The 15777-nt window shown below is 31.1% G+C and overlaps 1 protein-coding gene across 1 annotated transcript; it reads right to left on the reverse strand.

Annotated features, from left to right (window-relative positions):
- Positions 1-4561: 4561 nt before the first annotated feature.
- On the reverse strand, positions 4562-12358 carry LOC139510353 (UPF0047 protein YjbQ-like). The gene is made up of 8 exons (XM_071296936.1): positions 12135-12358; positions 8843-8877; positions 7520-7539; positions 6899-6938; positions 5896-5937; positions 5346-5463; positions 4699-4760; positions 4562-4662 (listed from the first exon to the last, which is right to left on the reverse strand). Exons 1-7 carry the CDS (start codon positions 12277-12279, stop codon positions 4711-4713), a joined length of 450 nt encoding a protein of 149 aa, XP_071153037.1. The 5' UTR covers positions 12280-12358; the 3' UTR covers positions 4562-4662; positions 4699-4710.
- Positions 12359-15777: the final 3419 nt, after the last annotated feature.

Raw genomic sequence — 15777 nt, forward strand, 5'->3', positions numbered from 1 at the left:
CCACTTGTGAAGAGAGTGTCGAGAAGCCAGCATCTTTGTTTAATCACGATACACCAATTGTAAAGAGAGTGTCGAGAAGCCAGCACCTTTAATATATCATGATATACCACTAGTAAAAGAGAGTCGAGAAGTCAGTATCCTTGTTCTATCATGATATACTACTAGTGTAGGGAATATCTAGCAGCCTGGACCTTTATTCTATCATGATACACCACTTGTGTAGAGAGTGTCGAGAAGCCAGCACTTGTTTTATCAGGATATACCACTTGTGAAGAGAGTGTCGAGAAGCCAGCACCTTTGTTTAATCATGATACACCATTTGTAAAGAGAGTGTCGAGAAGCCAGCACCTTTCATATATCATGATACACCACATGTGAAGAGAGTGTCGAGAAGTAAGTATCTTTGTTCTATCATGACATACCACTAGTGTAGAGAGTATCTAGTAGCCAGTACCTTTGTTCTAACATGACATACTACTAGTGTAGAGAGTATCTAGTAGCCAGTACCTTTATTCTATCATGATATATCACTTGTTTAGACAGTGTCGAGAAGCCAGTACCTTTGTTCTATCATGACATACCACTAGTGTAGAGAGTATCTAGTAGCCAGTACCTTCATTCTATCATGACATACCACTAGTGTAGAGAGTATCTAGTAGCCAGTACCTTTATTCAATCATGATATACCACTTGTGTAGAGAGTATCGAGAAGCCAGTACCTTTGTTCTATCATGATATACCACTTGTGTAGAGAGTGTCGAGGAGCCAATACTTTTATTCTATCATGATATACTACTTGTGTAGACAGTGTCGAGACGCCAGCACCTTTATTCAATCATGATATACCACTTGTGTAGGGAGTGTCAAGAAGCCAGTACCTTTGTTCTATCATGATCCACTTGTGTAGAGAGTGTCGATGATACAGTACTTTTATTCTATCATGACATACCACTAGTGTAGAGAGTGTCTAGTAGCCAGTACCTTTATTCTATCATGATATACCACTTGTGTAGATAGTGTCTTGTCTTTGGTCTATCATAATATACCACTTGTGTAGAGAGTGTCAAGAAGCCAGTACCTTTGTTCTATGATGATATATCACTTGTGGATAGGGTGTCGAGGAGCCAGTACCTTTATTCTATCATGATGTACCACTTGTGTAGTCTACACAAGTGGTACATCGTGAAAGATCATGATAGAATAAAGGTACTGGCTTCTCGACACTATCTACTAGATAGTGTCGAGAAGCCAGTACCTTTATTCTATCATGATGTACCACGTGTGTAGATAGTGTCGAGAAGCGAGTACCCTTTATTCTATCATGATGTACCACTTGTGTAGACAGTGTCGAGAAGCCAGCACCTTTACTCTATCATGATATACCACTTGTGAAGAGAGTGTCAAGAGGCCAGTATCTTTTTTTTTGTATCATGATATATCACTTATGTAGGTACACTGATCAAAGATAACAGGCGTAAAACTTTGTACGCCAGACGATTTGCACTTAAATTAAACCAGTGGGGGACGTTAAGCATCAATGTACAGAAGACACATGAGTGTCGCTCGAATCAAAACAGTTTAAAATTTCACATTAAGTTTGAAGTTGAACAGCATCGGAACCCAAATGTCTGAAAGGTTTTTATCAGATAAAGCTGATGTTATCTATTCCTAGGGAGGAACATCTTTAGTATTTCGATAAATTCGAAGTTTTGTTAACATGTTATTTATAATAACTACCATATTAACGATAATTCATGACAACGCAGAAGTGCTGACTACTGGGCTGGTGATACATTCGAAGGTGGGCCATAGCAGGTATCTTTGTAGTATCGTTGTTATAGTAATTGTTAAGTAACTAGACAGTATTATTGTGATACACCACTGGTATCGAGGGTGTTCAGTAGTCAGTACCTTTGAACTATTGTTGCCTGTACTTATTTACTTTTCTGATATACTACAGCTGTGGAGGATAATTATAAGTAATCTATACTTAAATGAAAAAATGCCTTGAAGCCAGCACATTTGTTCAATCATGGAATTACACGCATGCCTGTTATTATGATATACCTTTTCGAACTATTGTAGATGGTGTATGTTATCCAGTCTTATACTTCTACCTTAATTTATCATTGATGTAGTTGATTTGCATTGGCCAATACTAGTACCTGTTTTGTATCGAGATATACCACTGGTATATAGGATAATAGTAGCAAGTACCTTTATTGTACTGGGAAACACAATCGGTGAAGTGTTCAGTAGTCAGTACAAATTTAATAGTAACTTCTTAACGTAAATTGACAGCTAACCACCTAAAGGAAATACCATATTTCTTTATACATAATTTTAAAGCAGTGTAAGGGAGGTAATCCAACATATAATGTTTGGATTAATTTTGAATTATCTCCCTTACAATGCTTTAAAATTGTCTCAATTGTCTATTAATCAAGAAACCCTTGTTTTCCCCCTAATTCCTAAACGGTTTGAGCCATAACCCCCCAAAGCCATTCCTAACCATCCCTGTGTGGTATGGAAATTTGTGGTATAATTTCAGAGAGATCCAGGAAACTAGAAAAATGCCTTTTTGGAAGATTATTCCTAAACTGTTAGGACCATAACCCCCAAAATCAATCCCAACCTTTCCTTTAGTGGTTATAAACCTTTAATTTTTGCAGTCGTATAAAAACTATGAGAAGAAGAACAGACCATAAAACACTTCATTCCGAACTCAAGACTGCAACACAAACATCATTTACAACCAGTGATGAACTTGTGTGCTCCAGAAGGTGGTATTGGAGTCATCAGCGATCTTGTATAGCAGCAAATGATCAGTTTATGTTTAGTAATGAAATAGACAGATTTTCCTACAGAAATACAATTATTCTTTGTCAGCCACAATGTTCTGGTTTTTCTTGACAAGCTTGGTAGCTTCTCTCTCTTTTTTATAAAGCACGGGAAAATATCACAATCTACATATACCCTGTTCATGCAAGCTGTTCCTTCTCCATTCTGTGAAACATTTGACTTGCATGAAGAATGATATTTGATTTAATTAAATTGGTTGCAAAGAAATGCAGTGCATTTCCAATTAGATATTAAATGATACTTTCACATGAAAAATAAATCCCATATATACAGTTTTTTATACACTTATCTGACGTCATACAATGGTTGTTGTTACAAGACATTGTCACTGAACAATATTAATTGGGAAGGTGAAGAAAAAGATATACTTCCTAATTTTTTACTGTTTTTCCATAAAAATCCTATGGTCAATGTCAACTGGTGACTATCTTTCTAAAATTTGAATTAAAAAAAATACTAAGTAATTCTATGATTATTTTTTATTTTTATTTTCACAATTTCCTTGTATTTTCAATACAACATGTGTCAATTTCTTACTATCTGTAGCTTACAAAACGCTCAGTGGTGTAAAACTTTTATTATATTGTGCAAAATAGGAAAAGATATAACTACTTTTTTTGAAAAGTTTAACAATCTGTCACTGTTTTTATATAGCATACTACCTAAATATATAAGGATAAAATCTTCCAATGGTTATTGTTATGCGTTTACTATTCTACATTGGCTAGAGGTATAGGGGAGGGTTGAGATCTCATAAACATGTTTAACCCTGTCGCATTTTTGCCCCTGTCCCAAGTCAGTAGCCTCTGGCCTTTGTTAGTCGTGAATTATTTTTAATTTTAGTTTCTTGTGTATAATTTGGAGTTTAGTATGGCGTTCATTATCACTGAACTAGTGTATATATTTGTTTAGGGCCGGCTGTAGGACGCCTCCGGGTACAGGAGTTTCTCGCTGCATTGAAGACCTGTTGGTGACCTTCTGCTGTTTTCTGTCCATGCATGGTCGGGTTATTGTCTCTTTGACACATTCCCCATTTCCATTCTCAATTTTATTATCAAGATTTCTGGTACATAATTTGAAAACATGAAAAGAAAAGCAATATTTTTTCAACTTTTAATAAATGAAGATGCAAAACATAACATATAAATAATTGAAAACTTAGGAAAGCAGTAAATCAAAAACATCCTAATGACTTTTTAAATCTATCTGAAAACTATATCTATTGAAATTTAACCAGTTGTTTGAAGTAAAAAATAAAAATATCTAAAAAGAATACAAATATTTGAAATAAATAATTTTAAGAATATATAAAACAAATGGATTCTACTATAAAATTATAAATCCTCAAAGACATGTTTATAAGCAAGAGTTGAAACTAAAATGGCTTGGCTGTAGCAAACTTGACAGTTTTAAAGACAATGAAATCTTGAATAGGTCATATCTCTGGTCAAATGCAATTTGTAAGATACACATGTTCCTGGTCATGCACATTCAGGATACTTTCAACCTTTTAAAAAGCAATAACATTTAACCCACAAACTTCTATAACCACTGTGACCAATTTCATACCACATTTCATTATTTTCATAATACCAGTACACATGTATTTATTTTTCTTTCATGGGCTAGATATTTTGTTTTCTGAAATATCCTTAATTTTGAGGAAAACATTGTCCATTTTGACTCTCATTAAATTTGAATCATGATTTTACTCTAGTTATTACACCATGTAATGATAATCATATAAAGTTCTGTAGTACTTTAGATGATCAATGTATGACACTAGTGTTAATATTCTGACACAGATGATTCTCATTTTTTCATTGGAGCTCCTTGCACAGATGATTCTCATTTTTTCATTGGAGCTCCTTGCACAGTTACAACCAGGTTTCTTTTGCCTGAAAATAAAAGTATATATAAATATAATATGCTAGAGTGAAATATTCCATCTTATCCTGAACAAAATAAACTTTTATCCCACTAAAATCTTAAAACAGATATTGAGATGGTATTTAACTGGTCACATTCAAACTTTGAATTTCAAAAAACTTATTACTTAAAGAATATGTGATCATAATCAGAAACTTGAATTGGGTGGATATAAAAGAATACCATGAAATCTTAGATTATGCAACTTTTACTCTATTACATATACTGAGTTTCATTTCTTCTTTCATTGCAAAAGAAATAAAAATTTAAGAAACAATTACTTCTCTGATTGTAAATAAAATTTAAGTTTTGTGGTGGTTACCAAATTGAATGCCTGAAGTTGTCCTGATATTTTCTTGAAAGTCAACCATTCAGGAAAGTAAAATTCATGGCCACATAAGTTTAAATAAACCTAATGAATATCTTTTTTTAATAATTTAATTACTTCTATCATAATCATATATATTCATGGAAGGGGTAGACAAAACTTTTGTAAAGTAATGTTGACAATATCTGTACATTATGGAACATATAAATTTATATTTGAGTGTTACCTGCATGATCTCTATGTTCACACAACCATATACCCTGCCATGTACCTAAGTTGAGTTTCCCTTCTGTTATAGGTATGCTAAGGGATGTTCCTATAAAAGCTGTCTTTATATGTGCAGGCTGAAAATATAAAAAGTCCAAGAATAATTTTTTGATAATGTCAAACACATGATCAGATTGTACACTTTGAAATAATAGCCCATAGCAGTTGTAATAAGTTTAAGGTTTTACTAAAAGTTTAACCTATAACCTGTTCATTTTCTGGGGGACTTTGGTATTTTTTAGAATTTCTGGCTACCTATGAAGGAATGGGCGAGAAATTATGAACATTTTCTTGCCTTTTATAAGTACAGAAGACATTGTTGTTTTTTTTGTCTCATGCTTTTTATTTATAGTAAAACACAAAATTAAATACTGTTGTTTTGTAAAATTGAATATACGATTGCAGATGTACATGATGTAAGAACATACTGTCCATAAAATATTGTGAATAGAAAACTTAAAATATTGGATAAGTTTAAAAATATACTCTGCCAAAAACCAAACACATACCATGTCATCAGGACCCTCACATTTGTGTCTGAATGGTGTACTCTGGAAAACAAAACGGAAATTGGTTTCGCTCAGTTCATTGATAATAGTAACTGAACAAAATTTTGAAAGAAACATTTAAAATTATGACAAATCTGAATCTGATGAGGTGGTTCAATAAGAAGAAGATTTTCATGTTAGTCTTCTGCTACTAGCACATGCTTATGCAAATATGAATACTTATATTTATATTGTGAAATTTAACATTACATATATACATAAATATATCATCATTAAATATCATTCCAACTGAATCAATTCCTTCTTATTCTGGATAACATCAACAAATATTTTAATTGTAATTTCAACAAATGTTAGCATACCTGCAAAATCTTACAAAAGTCATTTCACTCATTCATTTGTTAAAAAATGGTTATATTTCATAAAAATTTGAAAATTTCTCAAGATGTTTGAAAATGATATAAAAATCATTCTCTGGATCTTTCTTTAAAATACAGTTAATCAAGAATGTTTGAAAAATAAATCTCCAGAATACATCTTCAAATTTTCATTTCTTCAAAAGAAATCTACAAATTTTACTTTAAAGTAGACATAAGTGGTCATATTTTATTTGTTCCTGTTTAAAGATTGTATATTGCTTGATAACAACACATTTGATTTAATAACAATTATTTTCATATTAGGTGAATTTACAGAACTAAGTCATCTCCAAAATGTACCTTCTCCTCACTTTGTCTTATTTCAAGTGGCAAAACAATAATCATTCCATAATCCAACAAGATACTTATAGATGTTACTGTGGATTCATTATTATTCGTTGGCTACCAATTTTCCTTATTTTCTGTGGTACAGTTGTAATACATTGTCTATAGGCATGTACATGTATACAAACTTTTGCTAAACAAGGAAATCAAAAATATTCACAAAAATATGATTTTCCTTCAAGTCACCAAAAACTTGGTACCCACAGAATCAGATGTTTCATGTTTATAGTTATACATACATCTGGAATCAGTTTATTAAGCATGCTTTCCATGTCCACCCTGTAAAAAGTAGAGCAATTATCATATAAAGTTTGTCAAATAAATTCATAAATATCATATTCAGTATACTACATGTATAAACTTCACATCTTAGCGTGTGGATATTAAAACAGAATTTAAATATCCTTCAACTGTGAACCACTCCTGGAATCAAAGTAATGGGAAGCTGAACAAAACTTAATAGTCTGACTATCTTAATGATTTTTGAACAAATGAAAATGGGATTCAAAAACCAATTAGGGTTGCATTGATTAAAATATGAAAGGGGATACCTTCGTGGCAAGGGTATCTAACCCAGTGCTTTCATGAATATATTTTGTGGTATTAAATTTGCTTTTCATTTATTGTAATTGTATGTTCTGCTTCCTAGTGGTAACTTTATCCTCCATATATTTTATAATTTGATTTTTTTTCATGTAGTCAGAGATTTCTAATAATGATATAGGTTGGACATGTGTTGAATTCCAAAAGTTTAAAATAAAACATATGGAATGCACACCTTATTTTATAAGGCTGCAGATATATTTGCATCTCAAAAAAAAACCCAAGAGAATATGATTTTGGGATATAAATTTACTCACCGTACATCAGAGTCCCAGTTCTGAAAAATAATAAGTACATTGTATAAAAAAGAAAAAATGTGATATGGTTAAAATCAGTTCCATCTGACAAACTCAAACTTCAATTAATAATAATCTTAAATTTCTAAATGTGCCACTACTTTAACACAATCAGCCCATTATCTGGTATACAAAATTAAACCAATGGAACAAAGTTCTCATTTTGCCCCAGTCCCTTGTTATACAAATCTAAGGAATACCAAATATCAGACATGTCAATGTCCCTATTATTGCTAAAAAGTAATAATGACTATTGTCTTCACATGTCATGACTTATGTTGTTTGGTTGGTTGTTTTTTTATCTACATTGTTTTTATTTTGAGTACTATACTATAATTTCATTTCATGAACTGCATGTCATTTTATGTCATTACATGTATATGTCATTTAATGTTCTTTTCTGTACTTATGTCATTTTATGTTCTTTTCTGTAATTATATGTCATTTTATGATCTTTTCTGTAATTATATGTTCTTTTATGTCATTATATGTTTTACATGTAATTTATGTATTTTAATGTACATGTACCTTTTTTTTGTCCACTGATTGAAACTACAAAAATAGTTAAAAGTTGCATTACTGCATGCTGTGGATTCATTTAATATTTTCATAATTTTTCTCTTAAAGTCTTCATAAAAGCATACAGAAAATTTAAACTTCATTTAAGCATGAAAACTGGTAAAAAATACCACAAATTAAAACTGATCCACAGTATGAAATTTCTACACATGGTTCATTGTGAGTGTTTAATTGCATTTTGTAAATGTGGTGTTGATGGTAGATTTTATAAAGTTTTTGTTAATCATGCATTCAAATTATTTTTATAAAAAGGGATAATTTAGAGCTTGGCATAATGTATTAATCTAGCTATGGTCGAAGATTGTATGCTGACCCCTAGAAGAATTTGATTATTTGGGTCATAAGTCTGCAGACTTTGTGATGTATACCCCGAATTATATTCTATTCATATACAAAGGTAGACTCAGTATTAACCCTTATATAATTAGAATAGCAGCCCTGCATTTTGGGTCAAATTCACTATATCAACATCTGTAAAATTTTCACATTGTACATGTATGCACTTACACAACTCATTAGGTCTTTGGAAATCCCATAAATCGTTATATTGAAAAAAAAATGTAAACACAAAATTCACTTTCTGTAAAAGAGTGTGTGCATGTTTTCGGGTAGTTTTTGATTAACAACATTGTTTTTACCCACACAAAACTATGCTGTGTCAGTATACAATCTCTATTTTAGTCTTTATCTTAAAATAAAACTTACCTCATTTAGACAAAGACTGGCTGATGTATGCTTTACTGGAAAAAAGATAGATCTTTTAAAGAGTATAAAAATCAACTAACATATATTTTTTATATATATTTAAGGTAGAATTAATTAAAATTTGTATTTTTACTACAAAGTAGAAAAGTAATGGTGGGTCATTGTCAGTGTAGGAATTTAGTGCTTTTTTACATTGTTTATAAATAACATGAACAAGAGCATTGTAATGACTGACAAATTCTGCATGCTTATTTTTCCAGAGACTGGATCCATGATGAGTTTGTATGGTTGCAGGTTAGGCCCTCTTGAGTGATCAATTCAATTATTCCCATGAAGGAACAGGGGGTTTCATGGTGGGGGGGGAGTGGTCTGATCCTGGAAACGCTTGTAGTTTTCGCTGCTGGATAACTCGGACTAAAACAAAATCGGACTATAACAAAATCGGACTATAACAAACTCGGACTATAACAAACTCGGCCTACCATTATTTATATGAAGAAATATATTGAACAAACTCGGACTACGATTAGTAGATGGGTTATTTTTTTTACTTTAAAAAAAAAAACCACTGTACATATTAAAATTATATACGAATTTATGAGATTATAATGAATATTTTTGAAAAAAAGACCATATATAGAATGTTATATGAGTTGAATTTGAAATGTTTAAATGAGGATAATTAACTTTTATTTGAAATATCATTGTGATTTATTGTGTGTATTGACAAAAGATATTTTAATGATTGGCGTGTGTTCGTGTTTTTATCGTGTTTAATCCTTGGTGTTTATGATTAGTATATAAACAAAGAGAAATGTGATTGACAGTGAATGGCTTCTTAACAATTTCACTTATCTGTAGTTCTTTATTAATGGCTTCAGCAATTGAAAAGTAATTATAGAGGGCCCTCATGGGGTTTTTGATTATGTGATTACTTGGCCGTTTTTTTAATGATTATTTGATTATTAAGCCAAATATTTCATGATTATTTGATTACCTAGGACTGTATTTTTAGTTTATGATTATTTGATTACTAAAGATAAGCAAATATTTAATGATTATGTGATTATATTGGCAAAAACATGGTGATTATGTGATTACTAGGACCCCCCCATGAGGGGCCTCATTATATTCAAATGGTCACATCAAACGGATACAATGTTTTTAGAAAGGCAAGCCGAGGCAAACATTTATTATACATGTATCTAAAAATAGATTTGGAGTAAAATTGAAAAAACAACAGAGATTTCTTTGATCTTACCAAATACTTCTATAAAATAACATGAAAAAAAATCCCTCATCATTTTCAACATGGGTACCGACCACTGCGTCGAATTTAAATTAAAAAAAAAGCACAATGATGAGAAAGTTGACAAAAAAAACAACATCAGGATCGACCTTAATATAGGTGATTGAAACGATGTTTGAAATGTGTTTTTGCTATAGGAATTTTATTACATTTAAGTTGTAATCTATTTTTGACTCTATCCTTTGACTTCCTTCTTAGCATATGTATGCACAGCTAAACTAAACTCAAATCTTTTATAACCTGCTACTTTTTATATTTTGTTTTGTTAAATTGTGTGCTATTGTTTTACATATGATCGTTATTTTTTCTATAAAGTCAACAACAATCTGAGTGCTATAAAAAAAAAAAAAAAAAAAAAAAAAAAAAAAAAAAAAAAAAAAAACTGTGTCGAATGTTCTAGAAAAGTTACAACAAAGCAACATGCCTTACAGTGTGATTCGTGTAGTTTATGGCAGCACAGAGTTTGTAATACTGGTAAGTGCTTCTATATATTATTCTTGTTCATAACTGTTACTCGTAAACATTTTACTTTCTATGGATAAAAAAGTCTTGCTTGATTGTTCTTTTACTTTAGGGAAATTAAAGTTGTATTCAGTAAGATACTTCTTCTTTGTATTAGCTTCCTATAAACAGAATTTTAATTATTTTTTATAATGCAATCTACTGAAATAAAATTTGTAAACCCTCTGTTTTCTTTATTAAATAGTATTGCAATGTACAGATAAATCACACCAAGACTCCACCATACATAGTATGATCAGAAACCAGAAAAACTACAACTCACTAAATTGTCTTATAATAACACAAGATTTGTAATAAAAAAAAAAAAAAAAAAAAAAAAACTGAAGTTCAGTTACAGCCAATACAAGACAAGACACATTTAATTGGATATTTAGTTCCCAATTTCGTGTAATAACAGGTAGTTGTGTCCTGACTTGGGTGATTAGATAGGTGTCAACAGTACATGTGCCAGTTGTTTGTTTAACTTATGGTGATTAAAAAGGTGTCAACGATACACGTGGCATGATGTCATAATCAATTAAGATATGCATATAATAAAAATTTATTCTGAGAGGGACATCATTACAAATAATAATACTGGAATGACAAATCAGCGGTAAATTTTCAATGTATCAACTTCAAATAGAAGTTTTTTTGTACTTTTCTTTTTATATATATATAAACTAGTGTTGTCAAATCCTTTTTATATCATTGGTGTTGTTATGTACACTTTTTAGGCGTTTATATAATTTATTTTATTGTGTACATGTATCGTTACTTGTAACGATCCAGCTCCCACGTGGGAAAAATCGTTGACTATTTTTCAGACGTTTGATATATATATATATATATATATATATATATATATATATATATATATATATATATATATATATATATATATATATATATATATATCTTGTTAACGTATTTTTTTTTTATCCCCTTCAAAAATGTTCAAAAATAAATTATTTAATTAATTGTAGATAAAAATTCATTTTAAATTAAGAATTGAAAATTAATTTCCAATGACAGCAACAATCAACATTATACTTATATTCTTATAGTAGTCCGAGTTTGGTATAGTCCGAGTTTTGTTATAGTCCGATTTTGGGAGGCCGAGTTTGTTATAGTCCGAGTTTGTTATAGTCCGATTTTGTTATAGGCCGAGATATCATGGATTTGAGTTTTGACAGAATCCTGTATCCCTCATCTCTTTGCCATAATAGCGCATGTTGTTTTGTGTCCAGCCCGACTTCATTTCCCATTTTCACGTTTAATATATCAAACTTTCATGTTAAAAAAATCTGCCAATCCTGTTTCACGCTTAAACACAATGAAACCCACGGAACAGGCCATTGCTGCAACAGTGAATGGATAATTTTTCAAGAATTTTAGGTGTCATATACCATTTCCATGATTTATCTATAGAACATGTATGTGGCACACGTTTGTCAGCTTGTTGGATAAAAAATATCTTACTATGCACATTTGCAAGTCCTATCTTAATTTGTTCTATTTCAGGAACTAATCGAGTAAATTCATCTGATATTAAATGACAGCCTCTTTTCTTCGCAGGGATTGAAATTTCTCTCTGTAACCAAACACATCCTTCAGCAGTAGTCATGATTATAATTTGATCAGGAGTCAACGAAATTCTTCACGAAAATATTGGGATATGTTACAACTGGGGGAAAGTAACGTATGCAATTGTATTACCCCGTATAGGCCTACTCTTGTTAATTATCCTTTCTTGGAGCACACAACTGTCGGCGTTCAAATCTGACTGTCAAACCAAACATATTATGCAATTCTGTTCCATCTTTATAAAATAAGTTCCACAATTTACCTGGTGAAATTACTTCTGGGGGTTGTGAGACTTTCAAATGTTCCTTACCTGCTGAAATAAATTCATTGTCTCTGAAATATGTTCCACTGGTTATACAAGCTATCCATTGTATGCGTAAACATCTAATCTGAGACTACTATAAGTGTTATAGTAGTCTCAGATCTAATATGATAAAATTGAGAATGGAAATCGGAAATGGGGAATATGTCAAAGAGACAACAATCCGACCAAAAAGGCAGATAATGGTGTTTAGCAAATGTTTAATTACTCAAAATGACTGTCTAATGAGTCAGAAAAAGAAGACACAGAAATAAAATATAGACAGTAAAGACAACGTGACTAGTAATTTAATTAAAAGACATGTAGTGACAAAAGACAAAATCAAGGCGTATTTCAATTCGAAAATGTGCCATGACTTAAAATTTAGTATTAGTATAACACCCATGACAGATCAATCTAATCAAAATATAGATCTCCGATTTCCGACGGTTATACTACGTTAATACATATGAGTAGTAACGTAGTATAACGAAATCGGAGATCTATATTTTAATTAGATTGATGACAGGTGACAGGAAACCAGAAGAAATGCCGCATAAAACACAAAAAAAATACAAACTATGAATATATATTAAAAACAACTCAAACAAGAAAAACGAACAGCCTGATTTATATACAAAAACAATAAACCGTAAAAACACATAATATTAAATGGTATGAACAAGGATTTGTATAGTATATATAATACAAATCCTTGGTATGAATTACAACAACAAACGACAACCACTGAATACACATTTGCAAGGTAAGTATGTTTCATTTTATAACTTTTTAAATATAGTTGTATCATAAAAACTATTCATGTCTGACGAAACAATTTGGAGTACTGAATCCAATGGTGTAATTAATTTTTTTCTAGCTTCGATAAACGATCTATAAAATGAAAAGGCGGGTTACTCATCAATAAATTTGTACATTTTACGCACACAAAATGTACACAAAAATGACAAGTTGGTTGAATTTACTTGCATGCAATATTTTGAACATCGAAAAAAGACGGGCATTATGTTTGTTAACCATATTAATATCATTATGTTAAAAATCTACACGAAAAACTGTATTTTGGTGACATAAATCAATGTTTAATAAAAATCTGGTCTGTTAATGGGTCGGATGTATAAACCCGGTCTGTTAATTGGTCTGTTAAGAGTTATGAATGACAATAAAAGCCGTATAAAAGTATAAAAAGTATAATTTGATTGCTATATGGGGTGTTATCTAAACAAATGGCAGGTTCAAGACGAGTGGCTTAAATATACGGAAACAACACATGAACAATGAAACATAAAGTATGCTGGTGGAGATTTATATCCCCGAGGATATCACCAGCCCAGTAGTCGGCACTTCTGTGTTGACTTGAGTTATCATTGATATGTTCATAATAATAAATTAACTGTTAACAAAACTTTGATTTTTTTAAATACTAAGGCTTTTCTACCTCAGGAATAGGTTACCTTAGCTGTATTTGGCAAAACTTTTAGGAATTTTTGGTATCCAATGCTCTTCAACTTCGTACTTTATTTGGCCTTTTAAACATTTTTTTATTCGAGCGTCACTGATGAGTCTTTTGTAGGCGAAACGCGCGTCTGACGTAAATATAAAATTGTAATCCTGGTATCTATGATGAGTTTATTTAGACAATGGAAACTGAAAATTGATAAAAAAAAAATGGTTTCAAAAAGTGCAATATTAAAGTAATATTAATTTCATCAAAGAATGGTCGCATATATCATGTGGATTCTGTTTCATTGTTCTGAATGACACCAATTTGTCAAGTATTGAAATCAGAGATAAACTTCGTAATGTAAGAAAACATCAGTAAGTAAAGTTGATTTTTTTTTTTAATTTCAGCATGAAGAGAAAACATAAAAATTACAATAATCATGATAATAGAAAATATAGATGGAAGAAATCAAAAGCTAATTCATCTGATGTTTAAGCTGATGACACCGTTCTTGAAGATGATGATAATGGAGAAGATCATAACGATTAGAAAACAACGGTCATACTCGAGCGGTCATATTCAGTACTTGATACAGACATTTCCTTAGGCAGAAAATGACAATGATGACTTGGTAGAAAAGACAATGCATACCGGAAAACGCATGGAATTTAACCAGCTGCATTGCAACACATGACAGATTCATATGTGTTGCATACTTTGAACAGGCACAAAAAAGGCTGATTGATAACTTGGAGTGAATAATAAATTCATGCATATTCGAGCGGCTAATCAGTCCATATAACGCTATATTGAAGTGACACACCTTTCAATAAAATTCAAGGAAATGAAAATAGAGTAAAAATGCCCTTTATATAAGAATACTGTTGCACCGTATTGTCATTTTTTATTCACAAGTAAATCTTACTCTTAATGTTTTCAGTGTGAAAATATGAAGGTAGCAAAACTATTGTCGTGGCTAAATAACTCTTAACTGACACAATTTAAATTGTCCAACCCATTAACAGACTTTATTACCCTTATATTCATCTAAATGTGGTATTACTCAAGTTCTATTACAATTATGAAATATTTCTCAATGATAATTTTTATTTTTGAACCAAAGTACTATTTTGTGTCCTTTTATGATATCTAAAAATGTTTTTTTTAGCCTTTTATCCAAAAAATTGCTATGCGTATAAGCATAAAAACCATATACTTTTTAGTTTTACTGAAAACTGCGCAGGCTATGAAATTTTTTTACAGGTGGAAAATGTTCTATGATAGATATCATTTTGTCAGACACTTTTCTTTTTTTGATTTGGTTCTCATCATATGCCAAAAATCTGTATATTTAACCGAGTTTAACATTAAATTATGCGTTTTACTCATAACAGACGTACAACCAACCCGATTAACAGACCAACCGCCCATATAGCCGCATACTCAATATAGATTAATTGACCAATCTCTCGGTTAGCCGAGTGTCGGCCGTGGAATAGTTCACATTGAACTCCTTTGGGCTAGCCAGTATAATTAGTACATCATTTGTTAGATAAGAACGTATTTATCAGCCTTAAATTAATTTTCCTTAAAATCGATTTGGACAACGTTCATTTAAGAAGAAATCTATTTCATTTTGCCTTTACGATTTGTTCGATGCTAAACCCAGATTGCATTCATTCAATTAATTCTTTCTCTTGTGATAAAAAGTAATAAATTGTTAAGTACATTAATCCTTCACACTGGATGTAATTGATTTAAGTCTTTTCTGC

This window comes from Mytilus edulis, chromosome 2, assembly GCF_963676685.1.
Source record: "Mytilus edulis chromosome 2, xbMytEdul2.2, whole genome shotgun sequence".
In the NCBI taxonomy this organism is placed as follows: Eukaryota; Metazoa; Mollusca; class Bivalvia; order Mytilida; family Mytilidae; genus Mytilus; species Mytilus edulis.

Excerpts from the sequence above, each read along its gene's own strand:
- LOC139510353 (XM_071296936.1), bottom strand. The coding sequence starts at position 12,279 with ATGACTACTGCTGAAGGATGTGTTTGGTTACAGAGAGAAATTTCAATC. Across the intron at positions 5,464-5,895 it reads GTGAGGGTCCTGATGACATG|CCTGCACATATAAAGACAGC; the intron begins GTATGTGTTTGG and ends TTATATTTTCAG. Across the intron at positions 4,761-5,345 it reads TGAACATAGAGATCATGCAG|GCAAAAGAAACCTGGTTGTA; the intron begins GTAACACTCAAA and ends TTTTATTTTCAG.